The 22,651-nt window shown below is 37.1% G+C and overlaps 1 protein-coding gene across 1 annotated transcript in view; it reads left to right on the plus strand.

Annotated features, from left to right (window-relative positions):
- The window catches only part of LOC135685179 (uncharacterized), a 38,712-nt gene extending 17,388 nt beyond the window's left edge, over positions 1-21,324 (plus strand). Inside the window, exons 15-19 of the mRNA XM_065201013.2 lie at positions 768-945; positions 1,495-1,605; positions 2,287-2,353; positions 3,204-3,308; positions 3,755-21,324. Coding sequence (XP_065057085.2) covers positions 768-945; positions 1,495-1,605; positions 2,287-2,353; positions 3,204-3,308; positions 3,755-5,923 — 2,630 coding nt within the window. The 3' untranslated portion in view covers positions 5,924-21,324. The remainder of the gene's footprint in view (positions 1-767; positions 946-1,494; positions 1,606-2,286; positions 2,354-3,203; positions 3,309-3,754) is intronic.
- The last annotated feature ends 1,327 nt before the right edge of the window (positions 21,325-22,651 follow it).

Here is a 22,651-nt window from a genome sequence, read left to right on the forward strand (position 1 = left end):
GACGCTCGACGTGTCTCCTCCAATAAAGGTCGTTAGGGAGCAAATTTTGACGTAACTATGCACAATATAGGCCAGTCTGTGCGTAAATAAGAATAATGTTCTTTATTCTTAAGCAAAAGATTTTTGATAGAGTAGGTCACGAGGAAAGAAGCTTTTGTTTGGCAAGTAGTTTGTTAAACAAGCATGCGCATGCCATTCGAGTCATCAAGATAAAATAGTCATGTTATCCTCGCATGGCTTTGCAGTATCTCAACTGGACATCTCTTCAAAAATAAAAAATTGTCTATAATTGCAAGCTTGCAATGATGGTTTGAAAGTAGAGGCTGGAATTAAGATGTTCCCATTTCTAGAATCTGCTGAATTGAATAACGATGCATGGGAGCATCGATATAGATTAAAGAGTTATCCTACAGGCAAACATGCTCTCGCGTTTGGCCAGTGTGATAACAGAACAACTAAAATGATCAGTTCATGCATATATTTTCTCTTCTAAATCGAAGATAAGCATTTTTATATATGGTAAATATGAAGTAGCGGTAATAACTATAATTATAATTATAATTATAAGCAGGTTTCTTCAAAGTAAATAAATGATATTACAATAGGATTGAATTCTGTCACCATGTTTGTTAACGATTACTGTCCAGAGCCTTACAACAAGAAGTTTGATTTTGTTGTAACAAATTAAAATCTTATTTTTAGCCCCATTGTACCGCCCCTTGTCGCAAAAACATTAATAATTTGATGTTGAATTTCATGTTTTGTAGACGGTGTCCACCAAGGCAGCATTGATGCCTCAGTTGCATTAACTGCAGACGAGGCTGCTCGATTACTATACCTTGCTGCTGCTATGATACAGGCCTGTATCAGGGGGTATTTACAAAGGAAAAAATACCGAAGATTTCTGAAAATACACAAGGCTGTTGTCAAAATACAAGCAGTATGGTAAGCATCGCCACTTAATTTTATCTTTTTATTTGCCGGTTTGATTATTATATTTAACTGCTAGATTCCCGCGTGTTGTTTTAAGTCCTTTTCTTCTGTGTGATCGAAATAATCCCGCGGGCAAATTCGCTGTTATTACGACGACCTCATGATATATTCAGTCTGCTTTGATTTTTTATGAATTTATTACCTCATTGCCTGTTTATTAAGTATTTTTGCTCAAGGTCCATTGCAAGTTCAAACTGTAGGCTGCAACGTATGATTAAAAAATTCTGCCTTTATTGCGGATACAAAGCCATTTATAAGGATAATCAATGGAGTTGTGCGTGTTGTACGTCGAAAATAAACAAAATTTTGTCCATTTATAAGAGACTGTCAGATACTTATCTCGAGAAACAGTAAAATAAAATCGCCGAAAAATTTCCCATATTCCAACTCTGAGCTAATTTTCAGCCATTTTGATGAATTATTCTTCTACTTTTTAAGTCATAGTTGTTTATTATATCGCATCTTCATTGTATTTTAATTGCCTTTCTAATTTTCCCACAGGAGGGGATACTATGCTCGTAAATACAATGTTAAAATGATACATTTAAGAAACCAGCTAGAGATTAAGAAGTTGCACACAAAAGTTTTCAGTCTTGAGGAACATATCAGAAGGTATTTTGATGAGAATCTGATAAGATGTTTTGATGTATATAGTTACGCTGTTATCTCGAAGGATGACATGAAATGTCTTTTTATTTGCTGTTTCTTTTATAGTCAAGATGGCATCATCAGCCAACCCAATTTGATCAATAATTGCAATATCGTTCAATCAAATAACATAGAGCTCAATTTATTTCATGCAAATCCATCTGCATTGCTCTATATTGTACCTTTAAAAGGTATTTCATGTGGCGCTTTAATTTTTTTGGTCTTGATCCGAAAAATTTTTAGAGATATATTCTTATGTCGTCATAAATTTAGCATTTTATCTGTTCAGCTTCCAGACTTAACTTTGCTGGCGAATACTTGCTCGTGCGTTAACTAAACTTTGATCCAATACCATTCCTCTTTGATGATCCTATCTCATTTCTCTTTGCAGTATCAAGATTAAATACCAACCTTTTGGCAGTTACATTTTTGTCATTTAGCTTTGCTTTTTCTTAGCCGTTATTTAGGTTTCTGGTCTACTAACTGTTGATCCCGAGCTTGATATTACAGTATTTGCTACTTTGTTGTGCCAGTAACCCTTTTTTTCTTGTTTGACTCTCGATGTCTTTAGTTCTTTAGGTTTTGCGATTCTCTTTTTAACGCTAACATTGTGAGTAATATTCAAGTTTATATGGAAATTTTTAGAGCTGAGAGAGAAAAGAAGAAGGACAATGCCCTAATTTGCGATGCTCTAAGAATTTGTATGCAAGAGGTAATTCTGAAGTATTTTCTAGGGAAGTTCAGAAAAATTTAGGTCAAATAAATTGGCCTTGGCCAAATGAATTAAACATCGGCATAAAACATCATCAATCATTATTGGAAACAACACGTTTGAAGGAGATCAAGCTTAGGTTTGGTGCGGGGATGATTCCGTAGCTAGCGTAACAGACACAGATCCAAGGGTCTGGCCTTCGAGTCTCTGACATGACCAAGCTTGGTATTCCAGGTGTAGGAATCACGAGGTTTGGTCAAAACGAAGGAAGGACCCAGACACTGCTTCAGCTTCTATAGCACAGCTTCTCAGAGTCTTAATAACTACCTCCAGGTGCTATGAAGTATCAAGCATAAACATGATAAAACATCAAAAAATATTATAAAACATGGTGGCTAGACAATACACTGTTGTAGGATGACTAAAAACAATGTTAGGCGATGTTTCTTGCTGATGTTTGATTCGTTTGGCCATGATCTTGTGTATCGTTAATCTACCATCCCCTTTATGATCATGTTTTCCTTTTTGCTCTGTGTCCTTATTTTTACTGGATTTTCTTTACTGGCATCAAATAGTCAACTGACATCAGCAAATCATGATTTCATTATAACATTTGATAGTGTACATGCTGTGTTTGAAAGTAAGCGTCATACACAGCGTCTGTTTCTTGTCAAGGTTGTGCCAATGACGTGATTTCTCTTTTGAAGTTGTCAAAGCGTAAATTCTATTGACCACTATACTTTTTGTCTTTCTACTATACTAAGTGTAAATTGTAGAGCCAACAGGCTCATCTTCAAAGTCTTTATAATTTTAAGCATCATTAAATCATTTGAACCATTTTGTTATATAGATGAACATGCAGCGTCAGAAAATTGATGAAATAGAGAAGGCTAGACGGGCTGAAGAAATGATCAAAAATGAGCTCCACGGCATCTGCGTTGGCCTTCAGAATGAGGTATTCCTTCCTTCTTGCACAAAGCATTTTAAGTCTTTTCGCATGCATGATTATTTCTTTCACTCAAGGTTCCTCTCATGGGAGTATTGTAACAGCTAGTTTTTGTAGAAGCGATCATTTTAAAGACCGTACTTCATGAAATGTGCAATGTTATACTTTGTACCAACATGCATTTTGATTGAGTTTTGAACTTGTTTTTCAAATCAATATTTCTTAAAGTTTCAAGTTTTAGAAAATAAGTAGATATTTTGTCTTTGGCCTAGATAATTTTTGGTATTGTATACGAAGAAGCACTCCCCTTTATCCTAACTAAATGGCGCAGTGATGTTTCTTCTTAAAAGAAATATTTAGAAAGTAACTTCTTATTTAAAATAGGCCCTGTTTAAAATAAAAGGATAAAAAAGGCTTTGACTCATCGGAAGTTAATTCCTTGTTTGCTTCTACAGATTTGCCATCTAAGATCAGCAATGGAGAGGCGAGGTCAGTTGCATTTAGAAACTCTACATGAAAGTATGCACAGGGGTGCAGAAACGAAGAACCAGAAGGCACTGGAAAAGGATGGTCTTGCTGATGGGTCTAAAAGAATGTCAAATGTGGGTGCTGTATCTAATGCAGGGAAGGGGGAAGCCGAGGTAAAGAGTCTGCTTAATGACCAGAATGGCAAGATTATAAGCATCGAAGAAACAAAAGGAGTCCCTGCTTTAACGCAAAGGAAAGAGTTGTCTAGCTATGTGCAATCAGAATCTGTGCCAAGGAAAGAGTTGACAAACAGTGTACATGATCAAATTGAAAATGGAAATTTAGTTTCTGACAAATTGAAGGGAATGGGGAATGATCAAACAAGTGATGAAACTTTTAATTTAAATAAAAAGAAGTCTGACGCACTGCTTTATTCTGATCATAATTTATTAACTGAAAAGAAGCAAGATGAAATTATGTTGGCAATTTCAACAAAGAATGGTTCTGAGTCACCTCCTGAAAATAGATTTAGCTCGATTGATCCAGATTCTGTCCAAACAGATGTTGCAGTAAGCGTAGACAGTAATTATGATTCTGATTATGATGGCGAACCAGATGACGGTGCAACAGCTGGGAGACGAGATGCAAGGCTGAATGAAACATTTGATTTGTCGGAAGGTACGGATTTGTCATCTAATATGCCCGAAACAAACCATGAAGAGAGCTGTTTTAGCAAAACTGTAAACAAAGAAGATAGAGAGTCAGATAATGGCGATACAGTTTTCTTGAGTGAATCCCCTGACGTCATTATTAGAGATCAAAATAATCTTAAGGAAAAAGATAAAATGAAAGACCTTACAGGTTGGAGCAAAGATGATGGAGATGGAAAAGTTGTAGGTACTGGAGATTTAAAAGACACAAACAGTTCTGATTGTGTTGAGAGAAGTGGAGGGTCAGTGACTGTAGAGTTAAGATCTATGGAAAGGGGAATTGGTTTAATGCAGAATGTGAAACAAGCTAACAAATCAATAGAACGTGAACATACAGCTTTAAATATGAATGCTAATAAAGATTCCTCGATTGAATCTGAAGTTATCGCTTCTTTGGCAACAAATAAAAACAGCATTAAAGAGGAGGATAAGGTTGCGGAAGATGTTAACGAAAGTCGCGCTGCTTCATCTGGCCCATACCGTGACGTCGAAGATTTAGCTGGTTCAGATAACCTGGGTGTGAACATTGGACCCAGTTTATTGAATTCAAGAAAGCAAGAAACCTCTTGTGGGAGAAGGAGAACGTTGTTTCCTAATGTTTTTTCTTCAGATAAAGATGCCAAAGTTAGCCAACGTGTGATGAACCGCTCCGTAGACTCAGGTAGGCTGTTTAGCCCTCTGGTAACACTTGAACCATTGGGAATGCCTGAAGTGTCCAAGGAATATGCATTTTCTAAACCCAGCTTATTTTCTTCAGCATTGTTGTGGAGTGATCGAAAATTTGAGGCACAAACCAAAACAGAAACGGAACATAAACACGAAAGAACACTTTTTGGGGGAAAAGGGATTAAGGGTGTTTACAAGGAAGTTGTTGAGTATCATGGACCTCTCTTAGACGAGACTAGCACATCTAGTAAATGCAGAGAAGAGGGTGTTGTGTCTGGTGACAAAACAGAAAACAATAAACACTCTGAGAAGGAAGAACCTAATAAAGAAAACGGTAGAACAGAAACGATTCAGAGGGTAGGAGAGCAATTTTCCAAGGACTTCTCAGAATCCAAGACTAGTGAAACTTGCTCTAACGAAATCCAATCCGATACCACTACTTCGGAATCAGTAACTGTAACCAGACCTACTGACGCAAATGAAAGCGAATTAGCATTAAATGATACAGTGGTCGCTGTTGAAGAATCTTTCTTGCGGAGGACAAGGACCAGCACTCCTGTGAAGAGGGTAACTGCAGTTATAGATAGGCAAGTTGAGCCTGGTACAAGTGGCGAGGCATTAGTCGATCGTAAGGAATCTGTCACTTTGGATATTGTCCCTGACTGTCTGCAGACCATGCCAAAACTTGTCCCGTTGACCACTGGGCAAAATAAATCACCTGGTATGCCCTATTTTGAGGATCAAAGTTTTGATGCAGGAGAAGATAGCTTCAATGAATGAAAGGAGCAAATCAATTTGTGTTCCTGGCATACCAGATACGATATGTGATAAAGAGTGGTTGTTGAGAAGCCGTTGCCAGCCAATGGGTATTGAAGCTAGGTAACCTGTCGATTTTACTTTAATCAGCTGTTAAACTCCAATGCCATTGCATGGATTTGACTGTAATAAAGTAATTCTTACAGCAATGGATTGTTTTGAATCTTTGTGGAGATTTTATGCTGCTAAGAGTTCAAGCGTGGTCATCATCGTATTCACAGAATAGATACTGCTGAAGAATGCATTGTTGAAGATGTCGTAAATAACCCAGTTTGCTACTTCAATGCAAAGGAATTTCTTTCTACTGCGATAACAATTTTTTTCATAACAATAGTCTTTTTAAAGACGTTTTTGTAAAGCTGTCACCAAATGTTATATTGAAAAGTATCGTTCATGAATTGGAATCTTTGGATTCTTCGTGTTTTCTCAAGAGCTTAATAAACGCTAAAATAGTTTTCTCTTAGCATATCATACACTGTAAAATAGCTCCGATGAGCCTAACGATCTCTTCAATCATGATTCTGATTTGTGGAGGAGAACGCTGTTATTTAGTTAAAGGGCGCAATGTTTTGATAATGTCGTGTCTGAAGTGTCTTCATCGTAATCATAATCTCATCGTTAGAGTTCCAACAAGACAATTGTTTCCAGGCCATGTGGGCAAGTCTCTGAAAAACACTCATTCGGAGCATTCAGTTGAAAGTACTCTCTGGTTGAATTATTCGTCATTCTCAATTTTAGCCTAACATTGTTCAATCTTAGTATACCTTTTGAGCTTCTTTACAACCAGAGCCACTTTGACAATGGTAGAAGGAGAACGTAGGAGAAGTTTTAGAAGGAGAACGTAGGAGAACGTAAATGAACCTAGGAGAACGTAGAAGAACGTAGGAGAACGTAGGGGAAAGTAGAAGTACGTAGAAGAACGTAGAAGAACGTAGAAGAACGTAGGAGAAGTTTTAGAAGGAGAACGTAGGAGAACGTAAACGAACCTAGAAGAACGTAGGGGAACGTAGGGGAACGTAGAAGAACGTAGGAGAACGTAGAAGAACGTTGGAGAAGTTTTAGAAGGAGAACGTAGGAGAATGTAGAAGAACCTAAGAGAACGTAGAAAAACGTAGGGGAACGTAGAAGAACGTAGGAGAACGTAGGAGAACGTAAAAGAACGTAGGAGAACGTAGAAGAACGTAGGAGAACCTTTCTCATGACACACTGCAATTTGGGTATGCGAGAGATACATGGCCAAATTTTTTTAAAATTAGTCATTTCCCTGCCTCAAATTTAGTCAAATTTCCAGGCGTCTTTTACTCTTCAAATAAGTCGTTCGTAGATTTCTGGTGCCAGAAATTCATCAAATTAACAAGTTTCAGCACCCATTGGCATGGTCTTAGAAAATGACCCTCTTTTGTTATGCACCTCAAGCACCTCTAAGATTGCTTGTCATCTTTCTAACAAAAGCATACGCTTCGGTTACATTGCGGCGAATGCAGGCGAAACACGTGTGCTTTCGAAAGATTCTAATGTCAAAGTTGGTTTTTAACCAGATGTATGCGTCCCTCCTTTTATATGGACTTGTTGCCTCTAAACATGCAAGCAATATCGTCAACCTTTACACTTTGACAGCTGACCTAATTGTACAGCCGTCTAATTGCATAGTTAGATGTCTTGCCAGGTCTTTTCTGGCAAGACCTGGCAAGACAACTATTATCGACCTCGCTGCCAAATAGATCTTCGAGCCTCGCAATAAGTGGGAATATGTTTGTTATCCACATAGAAAGATAAATGTTGTTTAGACTTGTTTAAACAGAGTTAATCCACTAGAAAAAAATACCACACGTGACTTGATTACCTATTGTCCTGTTAACAATAGTTCTTCCGTTCCCTTAATTTCTCCATGTGGTGATGGTACGCCCGCATAGCACGATAGCTAGTGCACTCTCATTCTGCAAGCAGAACGAGACAGATAGATACGCTTTACAAGCTTTTGGATTCTTCTCTGGAGGCATCACCCAAGACCGAGGCGTTACGTTCAAGTTTTTTCTGTTGGAGCTATGGTTACCCTATGCACTTATTGGAAGTGTATTTGCTCATGTTTTTTACGACCACAATAAGCCTTGGTGAGAGCGTTCTTTATTTCTTCTCTTGACAGTGTGCATTTTGATGTTTGCTCGCTATTTTTCGAATTTCCTGTAACCACTTATTTCTTGAAAGACATTTCCTGATTATGAAATAATGGTACTGGCTTGGACGAAAGTGTTCCTCTGTTAACCTAGCTTAAAAGGTTATAGATTAGGCCATAGAACGACTTCGTTTTTGCTTTCGAAGCGTTAAATAAGCAGCCTGGGTGTACAGAACAAGCAAGAGCTCCCTGCTTCGATTATCATCTTTTTAGTCATCGTCATACATATGTCAGTAGGCGTAACTATACAACCTAAGACTGGTCCCTCGACCCTTGCCACTATCCCTCGTTTCGCTTAGCTTGCGGACAGGCCTTTTGGAAATAGTAGTTTGCATGCATGCGGTGGGGCCCCTCAGTCATGTTTTGCTCTTTAACCTGCGATTTTAGGCAACCCACTTCCTAAACAACACCCCCTTTCACTAGGGTTCGGCAAAACTAAATTGTAAAAAACTAAAAAAAAAAAAAAAAAACAAAACAAAGAAAATATTTTCACAAACGTCATTTTTAAGGGGTAATCGTTACCTGAATCTTGCTCATTGCTACTTTCAGATCACATTTATTTGATTGATTTGTTTGCTTTTACAAGAGGTGTCTTGGTACCTACAGTCATTTTCATTTGTCGCGTTTTCATTTGTTCAACAGTATCATATCTGTAACACCTTTGGCTTTGCCTAAGCAATGATTGTTACTGTCTGTATACACTGATAACCGAAGAATTTGTTTTGGGTTTAGCGCCAATGAAAAAAGTCTTTGTAGTTGCCTTCGCACTACCTTAGCAGATTTTTTCAAGTGTCATTTTGGTTTCATTTTTGCTTTGCCTGCGAAAGTAAAGTCATTGCCTCCATACACTAATGGAATTAAATGATTTGGCTATTAAAACAGAATTTAAGATGCATCGTTGCCTAAGTGGATCTTAAAGTGTCATGCCTTTTTATTTTCTGCCCTCTTATTACACATGCTTGTTGGATAAATTGTTTTTGTTTTTCTTTATGTGCTATTGACAACAATTGTCATGGTAATCACATTAAGTTAATGTGTCCAAGCAAGCAACTCTGCGGGGGTTTTTCGGAAGCATGTGATTTTTCATGTCATCGCCCAGCTATTATGGTCGTTCTGTTTATCTACCCTGCTGCAAGGTTAGCTTCTCATGTGAGCAGTTTTGTGTTGCAGGCATACTGACCAATCGCAAGCCTTTATTTTGATGTTACGTGACAAGTCTGGTATAGGCAGTCCTTTTATATGGACACATTAAAAATTTGCTATTCGCTAGCAATATATTGTACAAATCGCACTGGCTTATTGCCGTGTTATTTTTTTTTTTTTTTCTTGTGGCAAAGTGTCAGGTTGGTTGCATTTTGCTTTGCCTAAGCAAGGGTGGTGGCTCACTTACACACTAATTTAATAGGGTGTTTTATGTCATTGTAATCCCAGTTGCCAATTACATATCTAGAAACTGGCCAAATTGCATGGTTTAAATAATACAAAACAAAACAAAAACGCCCCGCTAGGTGTAGCTGTGAAGGTTATTTAGGAGACATTTGTCGTTCCCACTTGAAACTCAATACCATAAAAGTGCTGTTCTTCTATTTATAGCGTTAAACATTTATCAAATAGTAGGAAAACGGTCATTCATCAGTGACAGGCATGTCAGCATTGCCTTCAATCCATTTTTGTTGGATGGTAGAGGTTTTGTGGGATCTGTGTTTAATGTTAAATCGGGTATCGTCAATTACTGTCACATGGAGATAATTATTCAAGCTGTGTAAAGAAATGAAAAAAAAAAAAAAAAAAAAAAAAAAAAAAAAAAAAAAATTTCCAATCCCGGCCTTTTGTAAAGAAGGACAATGTGTTTTTCTTTACCAAGATTGTTGGTAAGGTGGCAAGGCATGGTATTCCTTATTATTCCAAACATGTCAAAATTATGCCAAATTTAAAAAATAAATCATAAAAAAAAAAAAAAAAAAAAATCCTGCTTTATATGCTATGCGCTTTCAAAATATGCCACAGATACCAAATATGGTATATACTAGGGCCAAATTGGCAACCTTCAGGAACTATATTTGTAATTCCATTCTTTCATTTATATTGGGTAGCTGATTTGCATTGTCTAAGCAGGTTGTGTAAATCGTTACACCAGTCTAAAAGAGTAGTTATTTGTTGTTGGCGGAGCATTGGAATAATTGAGACATTTACCTGGTCTGGTACCGGAAATCAAGACTTTCTGCATGTAAAAACGAAAGCGCTCCATTTTGGAATTCGCTTGCAGGATCATTTTCACGCGGTCGCGCCATGAGTGGTGCTGTTTCACAGGTCTCGCTCCAATATCGACCCGCGCATTTACGCATGATTGGATTTTGTTTCGCAAATTCATGCGTCGAAAATACGCTTATTGCACAATCACGCCAAAATACCTGGACCCTCCCCCCCTTTTTCAGCAGGGAGGATATTTTTCCTTTTCATTGCAAACCTGTTTTTGGACCAGGTATTCCTGGCTTCAGCGGGGTGAATGTTTTACTATTATTTGGGTTGTGGACCAGGTCAGGCCTGGCTTCAGCGGGGGAATGTTTACTATTAATGGCAAACCTGTTTTTGGACCAAAATTACAATCTTTTTGTCATTGACAGGGAATATATTTGCAATTGCTCTCTTTCGTTTGTACTGGGTAGCTGATTGGCATTGTCTTTCATTTTTCACTGCCCAGCTGATTTTCATTATCTAAGCAAGTTTTTACAAATCGTTCGGACTTAAGATTAGTTTTTTACAATGAGGCAACATCCCAGTTTTATAGAAAAAGCGTTGAATAAGGTTGTTCCTGGCTGCAGCCGGGAGGATATTTTTTTTTTCCTATTCAGGGCAAATCTGTTTGGACCAGGTATTCCTGGCTTCAGCAGGGAGAATGTTTTGCTATAAAATTGCGAACCTGTTTGGACCAGGTTAAACCTTGGTTCAACAGGGAGAATGTTTTTTCTTTAAATTGCGAACCTGTTTGGACCAGGTGAGTCTTGGCTTCAGCAGAGAGAATGTTTTCACTATAAATTGCAAACCTGTTTTTGACCAGGTTAGTCCTGGCTTCAACAGGGAGAATGTTTTCACTATAATTGCTAACTTGTTTTGGACCACGTAGTTCTGGCTTCAGAAGAGAGAATGTTTTTACTATCAATTGGGAAAACGTGTTTTTGACCAGGGACACTTGGCTACAGCGAGGAAAATGTTTCACTTTCAATTGAAAAACGTGTTTTTGACTAGGGACACCTGACTACAGTGGGGAAAATCATTTATATTTGCCATAATGCTGGCATGTTAGTGATTACAAACCTTGAATCAGGTTAGTCCTGGTTATATTTTTGGATGAGGGACTGTTTGTATTTACCACAACGTGATCATGTTAATGAATTCAACTCAATAAAAGCTAGGTTAGTCCTGGTTCGTAATCAGGGATGAATGTTTTATTTTTTCCACAAAGTTGGCATTTTATTTATCACAAACCCACTTGGGCGTGGCAGAAGTGTTTTTTCACTACAATGCTGGCTTGTTATATGCTCATGTACCTGCTTGACCCAGGGTGGTCCTGGCTCTCAACGGGGTAAGTGTTTATATTTGCCTAAAATTTGGCATATTTATTTATCACAAACCCACTTGGGCCAGATTATTCCTGGCTTTCCGTGGTGTGAGTGATGGTTATTCGCCACAATGCTGGCTTGCTATGTGCTCATGTACCTGCTTGATCCAGGGTGGTCCTGGCTCTCAACGGGGTGAGTGTTTTTATTTGCCTAAAATTTGGCATATTTATTTATCACAAACCCACTTGGGCCAGATTATTCCTGGCTTTCCGTGGTGTGAGTGATGGTTATTCGCCACAATGCTGGCTTGCTATGTGCTCATGTACCTGCTTGATCCAGGGTGGTCCTGGCTCTCAACGGGGTGAGTGTTTTTATTTGCCTAAAATTTGGCATATTTATTTATCACAAACCCACTTGGGCCAGATTATTCCTGGCTTTCCGTGGTGTGAGTGATGGTTATTCGCCACAATGCTGGCTTGCTATGTGCTCATGTACCTGCTTGATCCAGGGTGGTCCTGGCTCTCAACGGGGTGAGTGTTTTTATTTGCCTGAAATTTGGCATGATTGTTTATCACGAACCTGCTTGAACCAGATTATCTCTGGCTTCACAGGAAGAGTGTTTTTCTGCCCTCACTATCCTTTACCCGCTTACCTTTTTCCGGCATCACCCGCCTCTCCATGTAATCCCCCTCACCCTCCTTTCCCTCTAGTAGTATATCCACTAGGTAAATAGCACCATCTGGGGCAGGGTCTACACCAGCAGTGATATATGGGGGGACGGAGATCCCAATATCTCCGACGACTTATCTACTTCAATGGCAAATTTCATATTACGCATGCGTCTCATTTGTCATTTCCCATTTGCTAGGTATAGGTCTAGTAGCCCAACCCAATTTTCTATATTTTAGATGCAGATAGATTTCCCTCAGGCATTCGGATTATTCGGCAAATAGCCTTACATTCGGATTATTCGGCAAATAGGTGACGCGCCCTCCCATGCTCTGATCTGGGGTTAAAAGATTTGGCTCCCTTCCCTTTTCCCTCCTTAGTGCAGAAAGGGTTTATTAGGAGTCGGTGTCTGGAGGCAACACTTGGTGTTTTGTGGGCGGGAAACAGTTTCCCATTGTTGCCACCGACCTTAAAGAGAAGTATTCTCCAGGCAGTCAAGGGCTGGTGCACTCGCAGGCCCACTTCCTGGATAGGATTTTTATAAGGGGATTAAATGTTGTTTAGACTTGTTTAAACAGAGTTAATCCACTAGAAAAAAATACCACACGTGACTTGATTACCTATTGTCCTGTTAACAATAGTTCTTCCGTTCCCTTAATTTCTCCATGTGGTGATGGTACGCCCGCATAGCACGATAGCTAGTGCACTCTCATTCTGCAAGCAGAACGAGACAGATAGATACGCTTTACAAGCTTCCCCACCCACCCACTCCTCTCTTTTTTCTTTCTATCTTGACTAATTTTTTTTCCTTTCCAATTTCTGCTTTCCAGCTTTCCCCCGGAGACAGTCGTCTTGCGGGCAGGTGCATCAGCCGGGAAACAGTTTCCCATTGTTGCCACCGACCTTAAAGAGAAGTATTCTCCAGGCAGTCAAGGGCTGGTGCACTCGCAGGCCCACTTCCTGGATAGGATTTTTATAAGGGGATTAAATGTTACTGAACATGTGTAAACAGGTCCAGTATTCTCGTCTCGTTTGCATGCTGAATAAAAGCCGATGTAAGCTAAGTAAACCCCATGCCAACATTCGATGCTGTTTATTTGGATTCATCGCAAACTCCCAAAGCTCTTCTTATGCAAATATTTTCACTGGAGATATTGACTGTTTGCGATGTTACATAGAGACGTAACGAGCCACGTCACAACTCACTTACAAGAGCATAATAAGAGTCTCCTAAGGCTCATATTTTTGGCTTAGTACGGCAAGTAAATATTGCTACGCAAGCGAACCCCTTTGCTAAGTAAATTGATTAGCTTTCAGATCAAATTGATTACTGTAGCTAGAGACTGCAAAGAGAAAAGATAATCTTTGTGTAAAAATGCCGTTTATGTGCCAAGATAAATATTCATAGGTTGTATGCTTTAAAGTTTTAATTTCTTCTTGACCTAATTTCTACAGTCGTTTTTTGAATTTGCATCGATTTATCAATTCATTTTGCTTATGACCTCGTGACCTTGTTAGTAACCTTTGACCTTACTACTGACCTATGACTCCACAATAACATGCCATTTTGGCACTGCATACATAGTAAGGATTGCCATTGATATATTTTCGTGCAGGACCCTTAACCAACCTGCCTTTAGAATATGTTTAAATGTGTCTAAAAATAGGTTTTCTGACCTATTCACCGTTATTGTCTTGTAGTTTGATTTCTCACATAGAAACTTGAGATATTTTTATCTAACTCATTGTCAAAAATATCAACACTATATTTGCATAAAATATTTCTGTTTTCAATAGAAATTTTTATAAGTTTCACTGCACTGTTAACTTCTTATCTATAAAGATTGCCAACTCTAGAATGGTCTAATATGTGCGGGTATTTGAAAAAAATGATAGCAAAGAATCTTCTATCCAAAAGTAAAGAAAAACCAGAGAAGGTTCACGCCTTGAGAAAAATGGGAATAAGAACGCTATCGTGCCTCTTTTGTTCAAGAATGTGCAAAATTTATCGCCCTTGGATTTGATTGCAGCCACTGCTATGCCGCCATGACAGGCTGTTGGTTGCGCAATTACCTTGAGCCTGTGGAGTTCTTATATGGCCAACGATTTTGCAATTATTTCCCGGTCATTGTTCCGAAAGGTCAACTACTGTAGAACAAAATGGCTTTTGGCCTCAATTCAGATGCGAGACTTCTCACTTTTTGAAAAAGCAAAGGGACAAAGGGAGCTCGAACCATCATTTGATGGGATTAACATCGTTACGTAAAAATTGATTGGCACACGCATGGAGATCTAACATCGACAATAGATGTGATTTGAAAGTCATCCATCGTCCTAGCTCAAAGTTACATAAACCACAAATTATCTCACAATGTGAATATATCTCACAAATTATCTCTTTGATCCAGTAAAACTTTCCCAAAAGAGAAAATTGGCAACAATCCATTTTAAACGGCACACTGTAATTAGGCCCTGGTTCTAGAACTTTTGTACCAAATTAAGAATACGTTAGTTAACTCAAATCCTTTATTGGCCATATCTCAGAAGACATCACAATCAACTGTTTGTAGTCAGTTTGTAACACGGTTATTCATGCCTGTTACACAAGGTATTTCCTTTGTTTGCAGAGTATGACAATATATTAATTTTAGGGTTTAACGTCATTGATATGTTAAACGAAGATACGTTAAATTGTCCTTCTTCTTTATGAGACATGGGTCATCAATAAAGCTCGCGATGACATTGCTTATTGAAGTGACAATGTGTGGTTTGAACTAGGATAGCGTCAAACACATGGAAATAATTGCAGTAAAATCTAGGCAATAATGCTGCATGATTGTGATAACTTTCCATTTGTACCTGAATATATATTCCTGTTCCACCCATTGTTACAAAATGTTTCATATTTTGATGGTAGGACAAAATAGTGCTTTCAACAATGCCCACTTTTTAGTGCAATATGAAACTTTACTGCTACCAAAACTTATTGGTTGACAGTTTTTATTAATGTCTAGAAAGGGACAGAAAGGTATTCTTATTAAAAAAAGAAATTCTAGTAAGTTCAAACAAGAAATAATTCTGTTTACTTCCGAATCGGCAGATGCACCAGAAATAGCAGACGTAACCAGATTCTCTCTTTCTCATATCCAAATTATTCAATATACGTAGGAAGAAATTTTCTCTTGTTTGTATTTGTTTATTGTTTATCTTTTGCTTACTAAGATCGTATTTAAAGTTTTTTGGAATGTATCAACAGCTGTGTTTTTAAAGCAGATTCTTTGGTTGCATTTCAGGCGAAACCTTTTTATCAGATGGCTTCAAGGTTAGCTATTCTTATCTATTGAAATTTTCCACGTACTGAGAAATGCAGGCAACTTTGATTCATGCGAAAGATCTCACGTCTGTTGTTTATAGATTTCAAGTAGCCGCAAATCTGAACATATTCTTGCTGCATGTGTATCTAGCGGCATCGTCTGGCCGCGCAAACAGATCAGAATCGCCTCCTTTCATGCCAAATTCTAAGCCAGTGATCAAACGGAGAATCTGGTTTTGAGCTTCCCGACTATTTCTACGGCCTTTTTGACATTGTGAAATTAATCTTTTATTACAATACGGGAAGGTGGCTTCTGATTTAAGGCTTTAATTTATTTAACATGGCTAATACATTACGGCCTTTTCTCTGTCATTATGTATGCAAAGAGTATCAGAGCAGGAGAATGACCTTTGTTATTTTAATCTTTGTCCTTTGCTACTTTCACCTCTGGCCTCCGATGAATTCAACAACATTGCGGCAGGCGGTTCTTAAGTTAAGTAATCAGAACATGAATTCATTTACGCTTCCCTTTAAAGTTTATTGCATGAAAAAGTATAGCTGAATCCAGTGCAAAACACTGACTTATGTTAGTTTTCTTATAGTACGAGTTTATGATTATTACAATGTGTATTAAGAGCTCCGAACAAATTTATTGTTGGTGCGTCTAGCCTTGAAAGGTGCTGCTTGAGGGAAATTTGGTATTACGTAGTAAGGCTATAACAATACTTTCAACAAATGATTCTACTAAGCCAGTTTTTTATAAGACCATATAGTACAAAGAGGAGTATTGTTTATAGGGTCTGTTATATTTGTTTGAGTGACAATTGTAAACTTTGAAATTACTTATCAATGTTAAATTCTAATTGGAAAGCCAACGCAAGATGCGTTTCATAACTTTTATTTAGTGTTTATTTTGAATTGTGCCACCTAAATCTGATCACTAGAAGCTTTCGAAATACCTGGCGTTGAGACTACATGGTGCATTGATAAATAGACGCGTAGGCACTAGTAATTCATGGTCAAAACCAATCGACGCGTTTCCTTGAATTTATTAGCAAGCCTGAAAAAACTATGTATAACAGTACTTATGTTAAAATGTGCACTTCGCTTGTTACAAAATATCATACAGGCATTTTAACGTTGTAAAGCAAACGATTCTTGTAGAGATATCATTTCTTCTGAATGCAACTTTGTCTCTTAATGCCTGTCATTTCATCGAGGTAGACGATTTTCTGAGAGTATGATACGCAGAGGGACGAATGATGTTGGCAATCCAGAAAATATTGCCTTATTTTGATCAGTTTTGCCCGTCGTTGAGTAATTTCTGTGTGAAAGTATTGGAGTTGAAAACTTTTAACTGTATGATACAACAGCTATATTAGGGCACAATTAAATACAATTTACACTTCCAAGAGGGTACGACATTTGTTTTCTTACCCTGTGAAATATACTTTTTTTATGCTGCTGTAGCGTGATTGGGGTGAGACATTCAGCGACTTTTTAAATCTTATCGTCACTTAGATGTTAAGACATAGCTGTTAAGTACAAGTTTTTTATCCAACAAATTCTTCAAATTAATGGAAACTCCAAAATCGTTTAGATAGCAGCCTGATTATAATGAAATTAGCAGATTCTTACATTTCCTGATTTTAAATCATTTTGGATACCTAATGGAAGTTGGCGTGACAAGACGTTCCACAGAGCATTTTGAAATCATCTTTGAAGAATGTAAGTTCTGCTGTGTTAGTTAAGCGGTTGGATTTGCTACGCACTTAGTATCTATAGATAAGATGGTCATAGTTTAGAGATTGCTTGCAGCTTCTACAGTACCTGTAGAATGCAATTTGATTGGTAAATTGGTTCTCTTTTGCTCTGCACGTGCTAATCAGCAGGATGCAAGTTGCTCTTTGTGTATTGTCTCTCCTTCTCAGCATCTCTTCTGTAGTCAAGTCTTGATAATTTAAGTTTAATAGCTTTGAGCAATTTTCAATAATTTGTCGGCTAGCTATTCCTTGCCAGTCCCCTGTTTCTTGAGCCAGCTAAAGAATGGCTTGGAACAACAGCGCATCCTTAACCTTGCCAATATACAGATCTATAAATACACGAATTTAAATAAAATGATACATATAAATCCATTTCTTCAAGCTGTGCCAGCCTTAATCGACTTAATCGATTTTTTGCAAAGGATGGAAGAAGTGAAATAAAGCGAATTCTATCATGAAATAGAAGCACGGATCTAATTAATAATTATATTTTGCAACGATTACACTTTCCAATGTCTACTTGTTATTAAACTATAAAAGTTATAAAATTTTTCAATCTTACAACCGTTTAGTAGTAGCCAGTACTGTAGACCAACTGCCCAGCAATAGAAAGACGAAGCTGTCTAGTTTCCATACTGCTCGACCTGATGACGTAATTAGTTTACCCTAACCCTAACCCTAAACCTAAACCTAAACCTAAACCTAAACCTAAACCTAAACCTAAACCTAAACCTAAACCTAAACCTAAACCTAACCCTAACCCTTTACTTGAAATAATTAATCATACCAATTTATGACTGTTAATCATGCTTATTTATGACTATCAGATCGAGCAGTATGGAAACTAGACAATTCCTAGAAAAACAAGCAGGCATTGCAGAACCTCGTTGTTTGTTAGCAGTCGACGGTTGTCAGCTAATCTAAGTTTTCTAGCTTATCAAAAATTATGTTTACACAACCCATTTGAGGACGATTAACGATATCTATCGTATACTTCACATAGTCTGGTGATTGTTTGTTGTGCAGTAGTTGCGAATTTGTTGTCAATGCAAAATTTGACATCTGGTTTTTCATGGCTTGCGTATTAGCATTAGTGCGTGGTTGTTTAGGGATAGACTTGTTAATCTTGGCCTCCATTATCATACAGAATATTCACGTAAACATTAAGATTTTGTTCGTAGTCGTCAAATCGAATGCATCAGCATGCTGCTTAACAGCCTATGACTTATTCATTGGGGATGACACAATTTGGTGCTTGGTAGTAATGATATATTGCCAACTGTCCTTTTCAGTAGCGTGACCTGATTACACCACATTCAATGTCTTAGAAAGCGCTAATCGAATGTCCTAATTTTTTTTTCGATATTGAGATCTGAACATGCTGGATATGAGCATGGTCAAATGCAACCAATGTTTCATCAACGTTTCGGGCGTTGGCAGTAGTGCGTCAAACAACATCAGAAAAAGCACCATCGGATACAATGACTTAGTTTTCAGACAAACAACGATTTAGCTCTGTACGCAAAGCTATGTGAGGTTGCATAATTATATTGGAAAGAGGGGAATAATTCAATTTTTAGCTCCGCTTTTTTATTTTTAAATTCACTGGATAGAATAGTCAACACATTAAACAACCTACAACAATTTAAATAGATAATGGCTACAAACTAAAAATGCAAGCATACTTATAGAAAAAAAAATGAAAAATTTACATGACCAGATAAAATGTATGAGTGGAAATTTCGGAGAAGAATGACGATGAACCATGCCCAGACTGTTAACATAATGCAATAAAGTTTGAACTTTCACCATCTTTGTCCTTAAATGTCCATAAAAATGTCTTAAGCACCTTTACATGACACGAAAATATTTAACAAGAACTATTATTTGCTTGGCAAAATGCAGCATAACGATAGTAGTCAAACTGAGCATGCGTGAAGCAATTTAAAGATTCATTGTTGGTCAGCGTATCTAACACCATATCCAACTACGAGCAAAGTCGGAAAGACTTTGTGTCGATACCACATTGATCGTGATCAGCTTTGTAATCGTTGGAATAAATATTAGATACTTTTCAACGAAGCTTAAGCTATTGTTTTTAGTAATCTCTTTCTCATTCAGTTATTACCTCACGCCAAGGAAAAAGGTGATAACAGAATGATTCTTTTGCTAAGGGTTTCTTTTCACAGTTAAGAAAAACATATTGTATATATTATCAAATCTGCTACAATTGCCTGATGATCGCGTTAAGCATGAAACTCGAGTTGCAACTTGCAACAGTTCTGTTCAACACACGAAAGCGTCAAATATGTTATGTTTAAAATAAATTTTGGTTGGCATCCAGATATGGAAAGCCCAGAAATTTTTTATATTTTGCTATGGTTGGTGGCGCTGTGTTCAAATGAGTTCAGATCATCGGGCAGAAATTGATTATTTTTTCCTTTAAACAATGTATTTTTGTTTTGTTTTTTTTTCTTGCAAAAGATTTGGTCATATTTTTGCCAGTTATATTGTAATGATTTAGATCAGAAAGACTTTCTGGGTTATTATTTTACACAGATTTTTCTGACCTGTGACGTAAGACCTTGAAGAAAATTTGACTTGCGTATTTCATGTATCTGCTTGTGTTGCACAATTCCTGGAGCTCTTGGCTATTTGATTGCTGAATTCAACATCAGAGTGCTTAGTTACGGTGTATACAAATACCATTTTCAATGCACTGGGCTTTTGTAAACTGTTGTTTCTTTAGCAAATCAGAAACTCTCAATAGCAAATCATAAATTGCTATTTATGTTTTTGCTATTATTGCTCTGGGCTGGTTGTTCATGATAGTGGAAGGGAATCAGCTGTATGTATAATTTATTAATGCCAAAATCATCGATGTTGTTATTTTTCACTTTAAAGATGACTTTTGATTAAAGTCTGCAGCTTTTGATTTCAATTTCTGGAGAAGTGAACTGTGACATTTCATTTAACTGCTGCTAATGCATTGTAAAAAAGCTGTTAAAACATTTCACTTGTCACTTGCAATCAAATTTGATAGAAAGATAATGAGTTATGCATGACTCGTAACCGACAGGTTTTCAAAGTCAGTTGTCTTTAAGGCGACATCTTGTTAAAAGCAATCACAAACAAACCCTGTTTTCACGTAATCACTATCAAGTTTGCAATCACTTTCTTATTTATAATTATCGTAGGAAAACTATCGTAGGAAGAATTTTCTGTCTTTCAATGCAATGTTGTAGAGCTGCTGGTAAGGAGCTGGACTAGTTCTTTGTTTGGTAGACCAATCAGTTTTGGGGTTTTTTTCTGTTCAAAAACTTGTAGTCGAATATAGTGTAGTCAGTAGTCTTCAAGAAAACGGCTTTTTCACTTCAAGTCTGACACGTTTGAACTTAGAAAAGGGTATTAGAAAATTATATGCTATCGATCAATGACTCAGGCCTAAGGTCTATGGTTCTGAAAAAATGTCTCGTATAAACTGCAGATGAAGGCGACGAATAAAATTTCATAAATCATAATTTCATTAATCATAATTTGTAACAATATAAATAATAAACAATTCAGGCAGCTGATAAACAGGACAGGATATGATGATCGAACGATTTACTGTAGTACAATATCGTTGCTCAATATTGGCATTCATTGATGATGATAAAGGTTTTTATCATTTTCAAACAATTTAATACAAATTTTTGAATAAAAAACAAGTTTTTTCTGCCCTTTATAAGTTTCTTATAAAATGAGGTATTATTTTGAATATCATGTGTTTCTCACATTTGCATTCTTGCATGCGGGACATTACTGTAAAGATAAAAAGTATTTCTTCCACAGGTTGAATAATCATTTTTCAGCTATGTTGTTTATAAAAATGACATTATTGGCAATGACCAAAAAAAATTATGAACAATTTGTGCTCTGTAATGCCAAAATGAGGATGCATCTTCCCTGCGATTCAAAATGTTTCAAAATTGCCCACCTGATGGAAATTGTTGCTTCATCTTTCAGTAGTTAGCGACCATACATCTCTTGACTCAAATTTCAAAGACACTTTTAAATTTGATAATCAGAAGAAAATTATTTAGTGAGAGTTCGCCCAACGCTCTATTTTGTTGGACTTCTTGATTTACTGAAAAGAGGCCATTGCATGTTCTCATAAAAATGTTTGAAATTTCGTTGGGAGAATTGGAACGATTTCTTTAAAACCTGAGTGAATTAAACATGATTTTGAACATTTAGGAGGATTTCATAATGCTTTTGCGTATCACGTGGTACTCATTCGCTACACAATTGGTTATATTTTTCATTTCTCTTTGACTACAAGACTATTATCTTCTTTTGGATGTTGTCCTTTGATGAAAATTATTACAGCACATTTTGTTTTTGTTTTTGGTTGTTTGACAGTGGATGTTTCTTACTTCATAGTGGAAACGAAAACTGATTATTGGTAGCAAGGTCCCGGCATCAAGGTCAATGTCTGATAATTTGGGCTTGCACGGAAAAACAAGTTGTTCCAAATATCAAAGCCTAAAAGAGATACTTGTGACGGGAAAAATTTTTGTTTCAGATTAGGAAATATTTCAATTCTCAAGCTGACCGTGGTTTAAAGCTTGTTGAAAAGAAAGCTGCTTCCTCATAATAAACTGTTTATTACGACACAGTAGAATTTTTTGACATTTAGAGAACCAGTAGGGTTAACTAACGCTTTTGCAGATAGAACATCGTGCGTAAATACCTTTTTGCTGGTATGGTCTATTTGTTTTGGTATAAAGTTTTTCTTGCCTTTAGAAGTTTCATAGAAACAACTCTCTATACCAAAGAAAAAACCTTTGACCTTTGCACTTTATAAAAACAAAGAACTCGTGATGACGTTCGACCTTCATATTTCTTTCTAGAACTGCATATCTCTCCTATACCAGCTTTTGTTTGGTGCGTAGAAAACAGCATAAATTACAGCCTTTCTTCTCAACATCATGCTTGGAAGTTTATCATCGTTTTATCATGAATGAAATTTTATTTTCTCTCTCACTTATAGCTGTTGACACAGTTGGGATATTTTACATGGCGAATCGTGTTTCAAGCCAGTATTCTTAATTGAAGTTGTTTTTTCAATTTTCTATAAAGGAATTGCGCTTTTAGCATTTATAGTGCGAGATTGGAATCGGCAATTCGTTTTCCATATAAGATAGTTTAAGCCCGACAAACAAACCCTAC

Source organism: Rhopilema esculentum, chromosome 15 (genome assembly GCF_057945365.1).
Source record: "Rhopilema esculentum isolate cy_ngs chromosome 15, ASM5794536v1, whole genome shotgun sequence".
NCBI lineage: Eukaryota > Metazoa > Cnidaria > Scyphozoa > Rhizostomeae > Rhizostomatidae > Rhopilema > Rhopilema esculentum.